The sequence below is a fragment of the Pimephales promelas genome, chromosome 8 (assembly GCF_988280905.1).
Source record: "Pimephales promelas chromosome 8, fPimPro1.hap1.1, whole genome shotgun sequence".
Classification (NCBI taxonomy): Eukaryota; Metazoa; Chordata; class Actinopteri; order Cypriniformes; family Leuciscidae; genus Pimephales; species Pimephales promelas.
Genome location: NC_142776.1, coordinates 36,934,328 through 36,953,268, shown reverse-complemented (window position 1 = coordinate 36,953,268; position 18,941 = coordinate 36,934,328). Strand labels below are relative to the sequence as shown.

General features: G+C 37.3%; 1 protein-coding gene across 1 annotated transcript in view; it reads right to left on the bottom strand.

Moving 5' to 3' along the window:
- The window catches only part of znfx1 (zinc finger, NFX1-type containing 1), a 45,001-nt gene extending 28,449 nt beyond the window's left edge, over nucleotides 1–16,552 (bottom strand). The window contains exons 1-4 of the mRNA XM_039692536.2: nucleotides 16,192–16,552; nucleotides 12,557–12,642; nucleotides 9,644–11,031; nucleotides 9,257–9,543 (exon numbers count right to left, since the gene is read on the bottom strand). Coding sequence (XP_039548470.2) covers nucleotides 9,257–9,543; nucleotides 9,644–11,031; nucleotides 12,557–12,623 — 1,742 coding nt within the window. The 5' untranslated portion in view covers nucleotides 12,624–12,642; nucleotides 16,192–16,552. The remainder of the gene's footprint in view (nucleotides 1–9,256; nucleotides 9,544–9,643; nucleotides 11,032–12,556; nucleotides 12,643–16,191) is intronic.
- Between the last annotated feature and the right edge of the window lie 2,389 nt (nucleotides 16,553–18,941).

Genomic DNA, 18,941 nt, shown 5'->3' with positions numbered 1-18,941 from the left:
GAGTTACAAAAATTGGTATGTATATTGTACTCCTCGAGCCGGACAACTTTCTAATTGACACTTATTAGCTAGGACCCACAGAAAGTCAGATATTTTTGTTTGAATATGGCCACTCTGAGCCTTTGGCTGGCTGGCTGGCTGTCTGTGTGTGTGTGTGTGTGTGTGTGCAGGGGGAGGGGGCTTAACCATTTCACTGCTGTGTGTATGACCTGCATAAAGAAAATACATTTCTCAAGCCTGGTATTTTTTAAATAAGTTTTTATTTTTATTTTTTATAAGTAAAGGCATATAACTAGTTTAATTGTAGTGAATTGACAATAGTTTTATATAATTAGTTTATTAATCAGATTAACTTGGTCAATAAACTTGGTCTGAAAATTTGGTCCATAAATCAAACACACTTGCATGTAATAATATGAAACTTGGTACACATATAGATCTCATCGTTTCATATATACTTCACACTCTTACTTTTTACCCCAGCCCAACAGGAAGTTGGCTATTTAGGGTTGTGTTTAAAACACATGCAATGTAATTTAAATTATTGCTCCTAGAGCACTGAACCAAATTCGACGAAACTCGATCAGCGTGAAGTCAAGACATTAAGGATGAAAAAGTGCCACGGGATTTTTGATATCTCGAACGGTTTGGCCGTGGCGAGGAAACGAAATTATGGCGAGAAACATGGAACAGGATGTGTGTTATAACTTCAGCATACATTAACTGATCTTGATGAAACTTCAGCAGTGTTTTCGCTGTAAGAGACCGATCACATGGATGTGACTATTGTGAGTCAAAGTTATAGCGCCACCAACTGGCAGCAGGAAGTGTGTCACTTTCAAAATGCCGTGGCAACGAAACAAACTTTAACATTATTTTTTGATGCTTTTGGGACTCTTAGCTTGCTTGAAATTGCTTGAAACTCAACAGATACATCACATTTATTAGCCAATAGACATGTGCAACTATGGCAAAAGATTAAAGTAATGTCAAAAAAGTAAACACTAAAAGCCTCATATCTTCTAAAAATGTAATTATACATCATTTGTTTCTAAATTAAATTATACAAATATTATAACTTCCCCAATTTTTCCTTTTTTTTCATTTAAGAATTGTGTTTACGTTCAAAAACAGCCAGAATTGTTGTAAAATTCATAAAAAAATAATAATCTGAGTCATACGTAGTGCTATACTGCCCTCTTGTGTTCAATATCAGGTAGGCCTATTGTGTATATTCCCATCGGTTAATCAACGTGTGACTCCGCTGGGACTTGGGAGCTTTTAAATCGCTTACTTAAAACCGAAAGTCAAAATACGGATGTCCGCACAAGACATTAATGGTGTGGAGTAGAGCGAGCATTTTAAATAAATTCCTATTAAGTAGGATTGAACTAAACAGAAAGAATGTTCACTCTGTTCTGCTGGTTCCTCGCTGGTGGATCATATGATTACTTTGTCATAATCTATGACAAAAATGCTATTATAAACCATATTAATAATAGATAATACACATTGCTCTTATTTTTGAAAAATACATTCATGAAAAACAAGATAACAAAAATCATTAAAAAAAAATATAGCCATGGCTGCTATAAAGCAACATATAATTGAAAGGCAATTAATAATCTGTCATTACGTCACTGCATTATGATATTACGGCTCCAATACGGTGCAGCACAAAGCACTTATGTGCATCCCGAGCGGAGAATGATGTGCTTGAAGCCACATGAAGTTACAGCGCATTGAGTCCGTATTGAAAAGTTCAAAGCACAAAGGAAATACATATTTATGAACAGTGTATTATACATTATCTATCTATGCAATAGTTTATTGAGCCTTTTCTTTTAAAGGTTTTAAATTTCAGTTACTGTGTGCGTGAAGAACAATTATAGTGCTCTGACTCTAGTGTTGTGATCTAACCGACAGCGTCCGACACCCGGTAGAAAGTAACACGATTAAGTTACAGCAATAAAGTCCAGCAAGAAAAAGTTTCTTCATTCGAAAATATAGACCTTTAGACCTTTATCTTAAAGATCCAGTATAATAGGATTAACATTGAATCATTGAAGATCGTTTCATCATTGACTGTAACCGAATGTGACGTGCTGTTTGAATGCTGAATGGAGAATGACTGACAGGCGCAGAGAGGGAAAAGTTTGTGTTCTTGAATTTAATGACTTAAATATTAATTTCTATATCACATAATAGCTTCAGAACACTAATAATACAGTACACAAAAACTTTATGGTACTTTAGAAAGTTTTTGTGCCTTTGTGCCTAACAGAATAGTATATGCACAATATAGAATTTGAATCAGCCTCGTCAAAGATGGCAGTGTCAGAGCCGATACCGATCCTGAGTATCTAATCGGCGCACTTCTTTTCAACAGTCAAATTGAAATTGAAATTGCTTGAAACTCAACAGATACATCACATTTATTAGCCAGTAGACGTGCAAAGTTTCAGAAACGGGCAATGTGCAAGGACTAAATAGCGCCACCTTTTGACAAAAGTGGGGTTGTTAGTTTTATCTACAGTTACAAAAATCGGTATATACATTGTACTCCTCAAGCCGGACAACTTTCTAATACATAGTCATTAGCTCGGACCAAGAGGAAGTCAGATATTTTGGTTTGAATATGGTGAGCCTCTCTCTGAGCCTACGTCCCTGTATGGCAAGCCCTTTTAACATTTAAAAGCTAAGTTTGCCTGTCCGGAATTAACATTGTAGATATCAACAACGTCTTTCTGTCTATTCGTAATTACATTTTGGATAGTTTGTATTATCATTTAAGACATCTGTAACATAATTGTGACTAGTCGAAATGACAGAGTATGGCAAGCCGTTTTAACATTTAATCATAAAAGGGCCAAAGCCTTCGGCACCGCTACCCGGGTGCCTTTAGGTAACTAAAGGAACCGGGGTTGCGGTGCCACCGGCTTGGGCCCGCCATCGCTGCTCGCAGCTATATTTATTATTATTATTATTATTTATACGACTATTCGGGCACTTTTGGGGCCCTTAACATGCTCAAAAACTCTTGAAACTTAGCACACGGGTCAGAACCCGCGGCCATCAGGGCCGGGCTGAAGATGGTACCCGGGCGTGGCAGGGGGACTAGACAGCGCCCCCTGGAACGGGGTCCGAAAACTTGGTCCATAAATCAAACACGCTTGCATGTAATAATATGAAACTCGGTGCACATATAGATCTCATCGTACATATATACCTCATACTATTACTTTTAACCCCAGCCCAACAGGAAGTTGGTTATTTAGGGTTGTTCATAAAACACTCGCAATGGAATTTGAAGTACTACTCCTAGAGAATTCAAACACACGGCACGAAACTCGGTCAGCATGAAGTCAAGGCATTGAGGATGAAAGTTTGCGAGGGGATTTTTGATATATCGAACGGTTTGGCCGTGGCGAGGAAACGAAATTATGGCGAGAAACGTGAAACAGGAAGTGTGTTATAACTTCAGCATACATTAACTGATCTTGATGAAACTTCAGCAGTGTGTTCGCTGTAAGAGGACGATCACATGGATGTGACTATTGTGAGTCAAAGTTATAGTGCCACCAACTGGTAGCAGGAAGTGTGTCACTTTCAAAATGCTTTGAACTCACCCTTTTATTTTTACCCGATGTGCTTCAAACTTAATCTGTATAATGTAAATACATAGCAGATGAAGACCTGTGAATGGATTCTTGATATCTTTGATACTGTTGCCGTGGCAACGCATCAAACTTTAAAATTCTTTTTTTTTATGATTTTGAGACTCTTAGCGGCTTTTGGGGCCCTTAACGGGTTTGAAAACTCTTGAAACTTTGCACACAGGTCAGATCCCACAGCCATCAGAGCCGGGCTGAAGATGGTACCTGGGTGTGGCAGGGGGGCTAGACAGCGCCCCCTGGAACGGGGTCCGAACACTTGGTCCATAAATCAAACACGCTTGCATGTAATAATATGAAACTCGGTACACATGTTGATGTCATCGTTTCATCTATACCTCACACTCTTACTTTTTACCCCAGCCAAACAGGAAGTCGGCTATTGAGGTTTGTTTGTAAAACGCTCGCAATGGAATGTGCAATACTCCTCCTAGAGAATTCAAACACACGGCACAAAACTCGGTCAGCATGAAGTCAAGGCATTGAGGATGAAAGTTTGCGAGGGGATTTTTGATATCTCGAACGGTTTGGCCATGGCGAGGAAACAAAATTATGGCGAGAAACGTGAAACAGGAAGTGTGTTATAACTTCAGCATACATTAACTGATCTTGATGAAACTTCAGCAGTGTGTTCACTGTAAGAGGCTGATTACATGGATGTGACTATTGTGAGTCAAAGTTATAGCGCCACCAACTGGCAGCAGGAAGTGTGTCACTTTCAAAATGCTTTGATATCACCCTCTTATTTTTAACCGATTTGCTTCAAACTTCATCTGTATAATGTAAAAATACAGCAGATGTAGACCTGTGAATGGATTCTTGATATCTTTGATACTGTTGCTGTGGCAACAAACAAACTTTAACATTCTTTTTTGATACTTTTGGGACTCTTAGCATGCTTGAAATTGCTTGAAACAGATAGATACAGATAGCTCGACAGATACATCACATTTATTAGCCAGTAGGCATGTGCAACTTTGGCAAAAGATTAAAGTAATGTCAAAAAAGTAAACACTAAAAGCCTCATATCTTCTAAAAATGTAATTATACATCATTTGTTTCTAAATTAAATTATACAAATATTATAATTAAAGCAGTTTTTCCCTTTTTTCATTTAAGAATTATGTTTACGTTCAAAAACAGCCAGGTTGTAAAATTTAGAAGAAGAAAAAATAATCTGAGTCATACGTAGTGCTATACTGCCCTCTTGTGTTCAATATCAGTTAGGCCTATTGTGTATATTCCCACCGGTTAATCAACGTGTGACTCCGCTGGGACTCGGGAACTTTTAAATCGCTTACTTAAAACCGAAAGTCAAAATACAGATATCCGCACAAGACATTAATGTTGTGGAGTAGAGCAAGCATTTTAAATAAATTCCTATTAAGTAGGATTGAACTAAACAGAATGAACGTTCACTCTGTTCTGCTGGTTCCTCGCTGTTGGCGCGCACAGTTATGAATGCTTGTACAGCCATGAGTTTTAGTTTAATTTTAAAATTAGTGCAATTTCGGGATTTGTATTATTTGAATTTATTTTAAAAAAACACAATGTTGAGTTTTATTGTAACACTGTTTAATCGCGCCCACGGTTATATTTTGTATATTATATATAATTATAATGTATTTCTGTATAAAATAATACTACAATAAAAAACACATTTGTGACCGACCTGATCCAGCAAAATTAGTCACAGTGACCCAAATTTAAAAATTGAGATTTTGATATTAATGGAAAGAGGACACTGTAAGCTTTCAAATGATACCTTGGTCATACCTTGAATGGTTGTAAAGATATACAGATTTGAATTCTGGTCGTCTGCCCTTTTTTTCCAATTGAAAACCTAAGAAAATCGCTTTTAAAGTTTTTTTGCCCGTTTTTTTTTTTATTTATTTTTTTTTATTTTTTTATATCTTTCAAAATCCATAGCATTTTAAGGGATAAACTATTTATTTTATATAGCTTAATTTGACCAAATAGATTAACAAATGCAATTTAACGAGGCTGAAACTCAACTTATTTTTAATTTTTTTGAAATAAATAATTAAAAGTCACTTTTTACAAAAATGTTCTAAAATCAGAAAGATTGAAGAGGAGTCAGAGAGAAATTCAGTTTTCATACGGATTAGCCCACATAAGCAGAGAGCAGTCTGTTTTCTTTCATTTTGAATGGTTGTCTTTAAAAGTAGACATTTCAATATATATGTCTGTGAGGATACCTTATACGCTGACTTTCGGTTCATGAGACAAGCTTCAGTTCACGTGCCGCGCGTCTCCGCGTCGTGATTAGGCCTAGCCTATTGTCTGCAATTTATTTCTTATTATTAAATCCTAGTAATTGGTTGATGAAACATTGATTTAAATTAAGATAATTATTTTAAAACGAAATTTACTTTAAAGAAAGGCTTTGTGCTTGCATGTTTAAGCTATGTGAAAGTTTTAGTGCTGCTTCCAGAGAACGGTCACGTTCGGATTGTTTTTCCTCATAAATGCGAACACGGAAAATAAAATAAAGATTTTATGTTCTGGAGAGAGTCAACCCTTCTTCATCCGGTGAGTATTACTTTTGGTTTGTGCAGTGTGGTTCACATAGGCCAATTTATTAAAATATTTAATTATCTGGGAATTGGATCTCCTCCATAATGCTGAAATTGCCCAATTTTAAAAAAAAAATAGTAATAATTTAAGTTTTGTGGTGTAAGTCTACGTATTTTATAATGTTAACTTCAAATAATACTAATAGTAATTTAAAGATGTTGTAGCATTGGGTCTGGACGTGAAGGATAACTTCGGGAGTTGAAGGGACGTGTCGGTGTCGTGATTCTGTCTTCTCACACCGCGACACAGGTTCGTGGATCTGAGTGTCGCGATCGTTACAGCCTTACATAGGCTATATTCTTCTTGCAGATAAATATACTCACGCAGTTTAGGTTAGAAGCCTCCAGTGAGTTCAACGTTTCAGGGGATACCCGGGAAATGCTCAGAGGTGACGAGGGGAGTTGAGAAGAGCAATGTTTATTTCAGCGAATTTAAAGCTTTGACAACTTTAATCGTTATTTAAATACCTTTACTCAATTATCTCGACTACGAAACCCTGTGAGATTATTTTTGAATGTCTGTTCTTTGAAATTAGCAAAAAAATATATATATATATTTTTTTTTGTTATTTCATGGTTTTTCCACATAATCGGCCCATATCTTAAAATGGAAGGTTGCAACTTCCGACTCATTTCGCCAGAGCGGGTCACATTTGATTTTTATTTTTTAAACAATGTAATGTGTAACCTAAAAATAAACAGATTATTTGATAAATGGTATATTTAAATCTGCATATTGTAGCCTAATATCTGCAGGGCAGAAATGTATGCTTCATTTTTCATTAGTAAATTTGATCAATAAATTCAATAATTTAGAATAATAAGACACTATAGGGCTGTTACCCTAGGTAAGGCTGATCAAATTAAATCGGTTACACAATAATGTTACGAGATTGGTTTAACAGGAGTCAATTAAAAATCGCTGTAAAGAACGATACTTTTAAACATAACCCTAAATCACCATAAGGTGTCACCAGATGACCGTCTTAATGAATGAGTCATGGATTCAAAATGCTGAATCATTCAGTAATGAGAAAACACATTGCTTTGAGATGCGCGATGGGTCGCTGTGATCTTTGTTTAACTATTTTCTCTGCTGAAACAGAAAAAAGTCAATATTGCATCTAGAAAGTCAATATTGCATCTAAAATGTAAGTGACTTGACTTGTGTGTGTGACTATGTTTGTTGTAGTGATAAGAGTTGCACCCTTGTTAAAGTTAAAGGCCTTGTGTTTTTGGATATATATCTTTCTTTCTTTTTTTTTCTTTTTTTACAAAATATGCATATAACCCATATATTTTAGATTTATTATTTGCTTTAAATTAAATTAAGATTGTATTTTTGGTAATTGAACCTGAATGAATTTAAAAATGAATGTGCTATATTTCAGATCATATATTTGTTTTTCTTAAAATTTGAACTAACTTTATTCTCAGCTGAATTATAAATATTTTATATCTGTATGAATTAAAAACACATTTGATTTTTCTTTTTTAATCAATGTAGAATGTGTAACTGAAATATAAACAGATTAGGGCTCTGTTCGAGGACAAGTAACTAAAACCAATGCGACATGATGAATGTTTGTTTCCCAAACCATCTCAGAGTAACAGCTTACTTTTCTTTCTTACTATATTCTTTCTTACTATAAACTGTGCTGTAGAGCTTGCATCAGTCAAAGCAGGGTTACATTTTGCATGTCGTGCACAATAAACCTAAAGGCACCAGGGTGGCGGTGCCACCGGCTTCATATATATATGTATATATACAGTATATATATGTATATATAGCTGTGATCCGCGATGAAGGGCCAAAGCCAGTGGCATGGCCACCCTGGTGCTTTTAGGTAACTAAGGAACCGGGGTTGCGGTGCCACCGGCTTGGGCCCTTCATCGCTGCTCGCAGCTATATTTTTTTTTATTTTTTATTAAAGGTGCATAGCGCAAGTCTCTGAGTTTTTGCAGAACTACGCCCCCTCTGGCGACAAGCGAAACTGCAACCAGAGGTGTGCACGCTCATGGACCACAGGCACACTTGTAATAAAGTTATAAATCTGCAAGTCATTTCAAATATATGAAGGAAAGGCATTTAAGTAAATTACACACTTATGTGTAAGGGGGGAAATGGGGGTAGTAGAAAACTTCGTTTTTTGTTTCCATCTATCTCCATGTTGAACCGTTTTATGTGCTTTCTGTATCCACTTATGATTGTATTATTATGGAAACATGTTCATGAACAATATAAGTTATTACTTTGTATAGGATCCCGTTTGAGCCCTAGAGCCGACCGGAGATCTCTCGATTTGTTGAAAGCTTCCCGATGTTGACTCTCGTCTTATTCCGACGCCTGGCACTAGACAAAAGTTTTATTTTCTTTGTCTTACGTGGAGTTTGCGTTGGGGTTTGGAATGAACTACAAGCCGCCGGTCTCTTTGAATCCATCTTCTACTTTTGTCGTAGATAAAAACTTCTTGTTTATTGAACTGTTGTAAAAAATCAATATCACATATGTAATATTCATATGCTGATTTTGGAGAAAAAAAATGACACATCGTGTTTGATTATTGATTGACTATAAAATAATATAAATATAAAGACATACAGAGGTATTTTTGCCCTTTATCTTGAATATTGGGGTTGTTCAAAATGCTAAATCACCCAGTGAAAGTGTGACCTATAAATGTTCAAGCGCACTAGTAGCCTACTAGACTACATCACATAGTGCATGCGCTCTCTAAATGTGTTTTTGTAAAATGGGGAACATACTCGAAAATGTCAGATATTATCGTAGGAGACGATATTCAGTATATTACACACCCCTACTTGGCAGTGAGCTCTTGATTTGAAACCACCTAGGAACTTCCAGAACACCCTAGAAACTACAAAACAACACTCTAAACCATTCAGAACACCTTACAAAGCAAATAGCAACCACCCACAGAGTTATGCACAAGTAAACGAGACGTACACTTCAAACCTGCATACCTTTGAAAGGGAACATCATTTTCGTCTTCCTCTTGGAGACCTTCTAGGACGTATCGGTAGGCCTCAAAGTAAGCTGTGGTCTCGACCATCAGGAAGGTGTCTGAGGGCTGAACCATGGCCATTCTTTCCCTGCTTTCAGAAGAAAAAGACAGATTCACCAGCCCATGCTTTAGAAACTTTGGGTCCCGATCGGCCACGGTTGCAAACAGGAAGGTCTTGAAGTTGTCCATGGAGAGACACACAAGGGATCCGTAAATAAGACGTTTGGAATTTTCCCACCGGACAAACTGTAAGAGAAGTTGCAATGTAATAACAAACTGTTAGAAGGAACAATGTTCTCTCGGACAAGTAATGAATACTTACAATAGAAAAGAAGCTCGTCATTACCTTAAGAGGCTGTGGGTCAAACTGCACTTTGTAGGCGATTCCCGTGGATGTGCAGAGTGGTAACAGCAATCGGGTGTCCGTGTAGACTCTGATGTCATCAAAACGCCTCTTGTTTATTGGTACCCCATCAGTATTATCGCGCAGGATCTGCTTGACGCCCTCTCGCAGTGGCCTCACGAAATCTTCACGCAGAAGTCGGAAGTGTGTGTCCAGATAGATGCGAGCGTTAGGGAAGCTTTGAGACATTATGTTGGGTCTCAAGAAAGGCCTCTGGTCTAGGTGGAACTCATCAAAGGTTGGATAGATGCTCATCGTCCTGAAGTCTTCCTCCCCAGGTGGAGCATCTTCATCAGCTGCCAGGAAAGAGTAGTTGTCTGTCCGCAAGGTGCCTTCCCTTGACTTCTCTTGGAGATGATCCACCATATCCTGCACCTTCTCCAAGTCCCCATCGGTACTGTCGAGAATATCCACACCAGAGGCACGCAACTGGTTGATGGTTGGTTTCAAAAGAGCAACCAACATTGACACAGACTGGACAGAGCTGTGTGGAAACATGTTGAGAACATGAGAGAGAAGGCTGATTATGTTGTTCACAAGTTGGGGATACTGATCCCTTCGGTCTTGCTTGTAATCTGACATCATTCCAGTCACATGATAGGGCAAGAGGTTACGGAAAAACGTCGAGTCCTTGAAGACGTGGGCCAAATGCATGACGTTCTTGCGGTCGATTCGAGACTGAAAGGCCTTGCAGAGAACCTGACAGATCAATTGCACCAAGTCGCTTCTCATTGGATTCTCCTCAAGCAGATTCTTAAGCCCACTGCTAGATGAAAGGGTGATGGCCACCTCGGACGCTTCTTTCTCCAGTAGACCTTCGAGCGTTCTATACCCCAGTTTGCGTACCTCAGGTGTGCCGTCTCTCCATCGTCCTCTTCCTCTCCCGAAACCCCCTCTACCTCTCATAGCTTCTTCTCGTCCTCTTTGAGGTTCTTCACCTTGTGGACTGGCACTTAAGTCCGTCATGCTTCTACTGGCTCGTTGGTGGTGTGTGTGTTCAGTGTGGTTCACACGAGCCTGAAAAGGATGATTTAGAAGAGTTGGATTGAACCCAGAAACAGGTCTCCCAAATGCTCGTAAGGATGGGGGACCATTTGTTGGGCGTCCCCTTATCACAGGGCGGTGGAGATGTGGTGCGTTTTCTCCTCTCCACAGTCCTCGACCTCTTCCATCTCCTCCTCTACCTCCTCTTGAGCCTTGTGCTTTTTCATCCGGATATCTTTGACTCCTGTCACCTTGACCTCTTCCTCCTCCCTCGCCTTGGCCACCTCCTCTTCCTCTGGTTCGATTGGGAGACCTACTTGCTTGTCTTCGACCAGGCACAGAACCATCTGTTAAAATAAAATTGTGGCGCATAATAAATAAGGATGCACAATGCCCCCCAAAAAGTCGCAGTTCGGATTTAAATAGGCAAACACTTTAAGAGTTGATGATTGGATCATTATTGTAGTGATTATTATGTTTCTAGCATGTTATAGACATATTCCAGGATGATAATGTCAAGATTCATCAGGCTAAGATTGTGAAAGAATGAGTGTGAAGAATTGTTTTCACACATGAATTGGCACGGACCTTAAATTCAGTGAAAGTCTTTGGGATGTGCTGGAGGAGATTTTACAGATTTTACAATACCAGACCTTGACCAAAAATTGATGCACCTCTTGATGTTAAAGGACAACTCTGGCGCAAAATGAACCTTTGGTCTAATTACACATTGTTACCTAGTCAACCGTTATCCGAGATTTGTTTTCATGATTGCCGAATGTAAATTGTTTTACCTCTAAAAACAGTTTAGCCTATAACGCTAATATATAGGGCATAGAGTTATGACAAATAAAAATCGCTTGTTATTACCACTAACAAGGCTCAAAATAGCCCCACACTAACACGACAGCATAATAAGGGTCCCTACATTCAAACCGAAGCATTGAGAACTTTGTCAGTGTCCATACAGTTTAATGAGAAGATATTTTATACACACAGTCAACTTCGCGAATACAGGAAGAAGCCATCTTTGAAAAATAGTCTCTACCAGTCGATCTACGAACGCCGATCCAAGTGCGGTGGTGAGATGTGAATAAGGTGATAAGGTGAGCACGAACAGTAGTCTACATGTACATATTGATAAGAAGAAAACGGTTCGTGTTTGTTTCTTGTGGAAACAACGGACCATATTGAGATTCTGCACAGTTCAGCGCACTTGGATCGGCGCTCGTAGATCGACAGGTAGAGACTATTTTTCAAAGATGGCTTCTTCCTGTATTCGCAAAGTTGACTGTGTGTATAAAATATCTTCTTATTAAACTGTATGGACACTGACAAAGTTCTCAATGCTTCGGTTTGAATGTAGGGACCCTTATTATGCTGTCGTGTTAGTGTGGGGCTATTTTGAGCCTTGTTAGTGGCTAATCATTACTCTATGCCCAATATACTAGCGTTATAGGCTAAACTGTTTTTAGAGATAAAACAATTTACATTCGGCAATCATGAAAACAAATCTCAGATAACGGTTGACTAGGTAGCAATATGTAATTAGACCAAAGGTTCATTTTGCGCCGGAGTTGTCCTTTAATTCCATCAAGAGGTGCATCCATTTTTGGTCAAAACCTTAATGCTCCCTCAAACCATTCTTTTACAGTTTGAGTCTGAATAATCTTGACATTGCCATCCTGGAATATGGCCATGATTCCTACATGGCTAAAAACTACACACTCCATCAATTAGGGTTAGAAGAACTGTTGCCAAACAATCATTGCAATAATGAGCCAATCATAGACTCTAAAGCATTCGCCTGTGTAAATCCAAACAGCAACTTTTATTTTTTGGGTTAAAACGAAGTAATGTAAAGATCTATACCTCTTCTTTGAGGGCCACTGAAGCCTCCTCTTCCTCTTTGTTGACCTCCTCCTCTTGGATTGGACATTATACAGCTGTTAATATCTCTGCAAGGTGATTATACCAATAGATTATACAGAAAATAGAAATAATCAAGAGGAAAATGTTCTCTATTCACTGCTAGTGCTATGCTTTACATCTGGCTGAAAGGCTGGATCTGATGCAATGACTTCGGTCCATTTTACAACTTTTCCCCCAGTCTCTTTGGTACATTTCTTGAATCACCGTTAATATTTTCAAACCAATAAGTGCAGTAGTAGTAATATAGCTTTTTAATGCCATGTCAGAATCTGAGGCTATCTACCTACGTGACAAAAACTGGGTTAGAAAAATATAAAAGTTGCATGAATATATAAAAATAATAAAAACGAAACAAAAGGAAAAACTAAACAGCATAATTCGTATTATATACAAGATGTTATACTTTAACATAAGAAATTCTGAAACATTTTCTGTTAAAATCTCACTAAACAAGTCCTTAAGTGAGCTTACTTCATAAAAAAGTTTTCCATTTGCATTATTTATTTATAAACAGTTATTAGAGGATCAGCCCCATGAGATGAAACATCTCGTTTTCATGGGGGTCCACATTAATATTTAAAAGTGGAACAGTCCAATAATATATGGGTAACGCTTCCTTTTACAGTACAGTACTTACAGTGTACTTACCTAGAAAGTACTGGCTAATATAAGGTAAGTACATGGAACAGGGGTAGGTTTAGGGGTAGGTTCAGGGTTAGTACTAGTTATTACCCAGTAATTGTAGTTACAAAAATAAGTAAATGGTATGGTAACTGGAATGTAAAAGGAAGCGTTACCAAAATATGTTTAATGGAAAGTCTTGCAGAACATACATATTCGTTCTTCGCCTTTCAGCAAAAATGCATGAGTCTCCCAATAAGTGCATTTCTTGAAACAATTTGTACAAATCACCATTGATTACCCGCAAAAACTAGCCTAACTTGCACAAAATCCTTAGTTAATATCTCAAAAGAAAACATTTATCCCAATGAATGTGTATCAGTGCATCATCAGAATGAAAAGTCCTTGTCATTGTTCACAAAATAAGATATCAAAATGCTTGTTCATGTTGGCAATAAGTGCAGTCAGTTTTTCCTGATTTAAACTATGTAAATAAAATGTATTTTGATCTATTACACATCGCAATTGATCATATAGGAAACAGTGGATGAATTTACCTGAGCAATTGGTAACTTGTTCAAAATAATTATAATTTGCTTTTATGATGTGCAAAAGGGACAAGAGGGTGCGTTTAAAAATTTAAATTGTGATCTGAGAAATAATTACAATAAATATCATCAAAACAATTTCTATCTTATTCAAGAGTAATCAAGACGCACGTGTTAAACTGAAATCTTTTAATGAGTTTAGTAACATATAGCTGATGCCTGGATAAATTATTGATATTCTACTATGAACTCAGTTTCATTTCTCGCTAAGGTAGCTATGTATAAAAAGACTACAGAAAAATACACATGAGAGAGAGAGAGAGAGAGAGAGAGAGAGAGAGAGAGAGAGAGAGAGAGAGAGAGAGAGACTATTAATAAAATGCTTTAATAAATTTCCTTTACTCAAATGCTTTATTAAAATGTTATTTTTTATATATTGTAGAATTACTAGGCCTATTACTCGAAAATAAAAAAACAAACAAACAAGTGGCGCCTCCAGAAATTTTTCGTAGGGGTGGCCAGATGGGGCCAGTTAAAATCTTGGGGTGGCACACCAAAACTACAGTATAAACCATAATTTCAGAATTGTTTACTGTTGTAATAAACCAGCCTGTAGAAAACTATCAGAAAGACTTAAGGAAACTTCTACTGATATACTTTGGTTTATTGTGTAATATTTAATGTTACTAATGATATTAGTAGGGCCCAACTAATATATATTACATTGTATATAATGATATATATTATATGATATATAAGGGTCCTTGCCCCACAGCAAATTTCCAGATACTTACATAATTGTGATGAATTTAATCATTTTTAAGTTATTAGTTTGCAGTGTAAGATTACAGTTAACACCTTTAAATATTACATATATGTATTATGAATTTTTAATACACTTAATGAGTGTATACATCAGCAGCAAAAAGTAATTCTTGAAAAAATCTGCACAGTAATTTTATAAAATCTAAATATGTTAATAAAAACAAATTACTATTAGTTCTCTTTTAAAATTCAATCAGGCAATCATGTCACAATTTTATATTTATATATTACTGTCAAGAATTCAGAAGTGCATAGCCTAAACTACAAATAAATTATATACAATTAAATTATGCTTATTTAAAATGTATTGAGCAGGCTAGGTATAACAAAATATATTGGCTTTTAATAATATTTCAGTGCGCAAACCCATGATTGAGCCCGTTCTTGTATGATTACATGAAAAACATCGCGGGTGCAGAATGATGTGCTCAAAGCAACATGGAGTCACAGTGTGCAGCAGCACTGCGCTTCATAAGTGCGCATTTAAAAGCTCATGTCACAAATCGAAAAAATGTTGAGCACACAAATCCAAGTGCGATTTGTTCCTTTGTTTCACAGTTATTGTGCGTTTGATGCCGATTCATAGGCTAATCCTTGTGATATGTATGTGTGATCTAACAGAACACGGTAGTGAGTCGCTTAAAAACAGCAACAAACTCCAAGAAAATAAAGTAATTTGATGCGAATATACAGACTTTTATCTACAGATCATGCATTTATAATGTCAATATATCATATTGGAGAGAGTTTTACCGTGCATCCAAGAGGCGCGCGTGCTGTTTGAATATGAATGGAGAATGATGACAGTCGCAGAGGAGGGAAAACGAGTTTATATTTTAATGATGTAAATATACTTCTGTCCCTCACATTAAGCTATGGAATGACTTCAGATGACTTTGTCACCCAAACTGACGTGAAAAAAGCGGGAGGCGCCGAAAAGCGGGCTGTTTGCATCCCTGCCTGTCCAAACGTGGCAAAAACACACCTAAAAGCTGCTGTATACCATTTGGCACTTAAAAAGCACGTCACGACACATAATTCCCCGTCTTCTTTTAGTTAAGAATATTTTTGACTTATTTATAAAATGCATAACTGATGCTACAAAAATTAATACTGGCCATTGGGGTGGCCAATGGGGTGGCCAGGAGTCGGCCAGGGGTGGCCATGGCCACCCCTGGCCACCCCCTGGTGGCAAAATACACATGAGAGAGAGAGAGAGAGAGAGAGAGAGAGAGAGAGAGAGAGAGAGAGAGAGAGAGAGAGAGACTATTAATAAAATGCTTTAATAAATTTCCTTTACTCAAATGCTTTATTAAAATGTTATTTTTTATATATTGTAGAATTACTAGGCCTATTACTCGAAAATAAAAAAACAAACAAACAAAAACAATACATTTAAAATTAAATGACTGCGTACTAGTCATCTACCGGAAATGAACAAGCTAAAAACACGACAGGCTAAAAAACTGTTCTCTTTTAAACGAATAAAAACAGCGGCCGGCAGCAAATGACAATGGATGTAACATATAAATAATAGTGTAAACAACGTGATTCTTAATTAAAATAATCTGAAGCACTCACCTGGTTCGATGTTTTCAGTCTCAGTGCTTCTTCCATCTGTCAGTGTCTTTTATGTTGGTCTAGTTTCGTTTCTCGCTGTTATGGGCGGATCAGGTCAGCCGGTTTCATTGAGTCATAAACCGAAAGTGATGAACGAAAAACACAAATCCGTTACCGTGGTGAGATACAGACTGGGACTAAAGGGGCGACCGGGGTCAGTTGTCACTTGTCATGGTGGGCTATACCTCAGTGGCTAACGTTAGAGAAAAAGATCAACAAAATAAACGAGAACACACAGACACACACACGTCTGGACCTGGTTTACTATCTTTGCAGGGACTTTCCATTGACATAATGATTTGTATCCTGTACAAACTGTATATTCTCTCCTCTTACCCTAACCCGACCCATCACAGAAATCTTCATTCATTTTCTGCAAAAAAAGCTAAATAAAAATAATAATTGTGTAAGATTTACAGAAGTTTGTTTCCCAATAGGGACCTCAATTTAGGATCTTCATTTGACAAAACCGAAACCTACTTGGAGAAAATGTGTCTTGAATGCAAATCTGTGGGTTAGATGCAAAGCAACCGCATGTTGAGGAAGCCACATACAGGTAAACCCAGAGAACAAGCAAGGCTTGCTAATCTGTTCAGTAACACTAATACACAACCAACCATGCAAAGAAATACTCACTAGAAATGTGCACAACTCATGCAAACACGACCTGCTGACTGTAATACATTATCCACTGTGGAGAGACTAGCTCTAAAATTTGGTACAACAAACAAACAAAACTTTACCTGTTATTGATAAAACTCCTCTCGACTTTCACCGTCTTGTTTGTTCATGAATCATTCAACAGTGAATCATTTCTGACTGACAAAACTTTGACCTGACTGAAGCTTCATGTTCATTTCCTACTGCTTTAAATCATCATTCAAAGCAGACTAATAGCATAACATTAAACACAATGATGATATCGTCAAATTACACCTGGTGTGATTTCATCATAATTCTACAGATACTGCCAAGTGCCCTTAAAAAAGGGGGAAATGAATGCCATGTTGACAACTGGGTCAGAGGTGTGCCATAAAATTGAGTAAATTATTTTTGTCACATATGAACATTCAAGGTTGGTCTCGTAGAGAATCTCACTAAAAACAGTAGCCTTGTTTTGCTTCACCTGAGCTGAATGTGATTTATAATCATAATAAAAATTAAAGCTATATATTTACACAAGTATTTAGTTCACTCAGCAGGTTCTTGTGTAAATAGAAGCATTTATTTTATTTTATATATTAATGCAGCCAGCATTCCCCACAGCAAACGTCTCAAATAAGACATTGCAAGTTTTAAGTAACATTGCAACTACATGTCAGCAAACTCGCTGTGGAGTTAGTAGAATAAGTTCTAGTTGCAAAGTTACTTAAAGTTAGTATAACATCTAAAGTGGATCATCGAATCGAAATAATAAAGTATTAGGGTTAAAACTATGATCCAGTTTTATGATATACAGTATGCATCTTTCCTGTGAAGAATGCAAGCTTCATTCATTGCTTGTGGGACGAGGGAGAGCTTCTCGCTGCATTATCTTCAAGGCCGGCTGATAAAGAAGACATGGATTCATTGTTTCGTGAGGGCTGATTTTCTGGGCTCTTTAACATCTCAGTTTGACTTGACCTCTATGAGACTCAATCTGTTTGGCTTAAATCAAGGAGAAATAAATCTCATTTGTGGTGCTCATTACAGTCCCTCCAGGATTTCACGATTTTTTTTGTGATTTTTGCGATCAAAATGACTGATTTTGTGGTGGTAATTTCCAAAAATTTGTGAAAAAATTTGCGATTTCTATTTAACATTTACCTAGAATTCAGTCCTTCCTGAAAAACACAGAGTTTTTTTTTTGTGATTGTTGCGGGCAAAAATTGATTGATTATGCGGCCAGTTTTCTTTAAAAATGCGATGGAATATGCGGGATATTTATGCAATTTTATGCGATGAAATTGCTGGAATTTACAAAAATTGAGGGAACTTGCAAAAATTGCGGTTTGATGAAAAAGAGAAAAAAAGTGATTCCCCCAACATCCTGTTAATGTAAGAGTCATTTCTTATTACTTCCTTTGATAAACAAGCATACTACATCATAGAAAGTGCTGGGAATATTTAATTTCTCATCTTGTTTTATTTCAGACTGTAAGAGTGTAAATAAGGTGTGGCCCCTTTAAGAGCTGCGCGCTCCCTGTTGAACTGTCGAACACCCCATGTGTGTGGGTAATTTCTGTTTGATGCTAATACTTTTATCTTATGTTGTTTATTAAGTAACACTGTGACGGTAGAACGTTCGACAGACAGTTATACGAGTTCGATTTGTGAGATGTCAATCGCCTCCGTGAGTCTGTCTGGCGTCGCGTAATTGCGTCACTTCATAACGTTCCCATGGAAACAGGGGGAAATGGCTGCTCTTATGTGAAGCAAACGCAACATTTTTCAATTTTCTGCTAAGATACATGTGACTTTTTTTGCAACGAAAATGCTAGGATTATGAAATTATGCAAACCCCGCATATTTTGCACGGAAATCGGCAATTTATGCGGCGAAAGTGAGGCGTATTTGAAAAAAATGCGGCCCCCGCATAAATATGCGGACTTTGGCTGATTTTGCATTGAATTCAGCGATCGCATAATCGCGTTTTTCTGGAGGGACTGTCATTAGCCGTAGGTTATACATGCATCAGCTCTACACATGCATGACAAACAGAAATGCAGGTG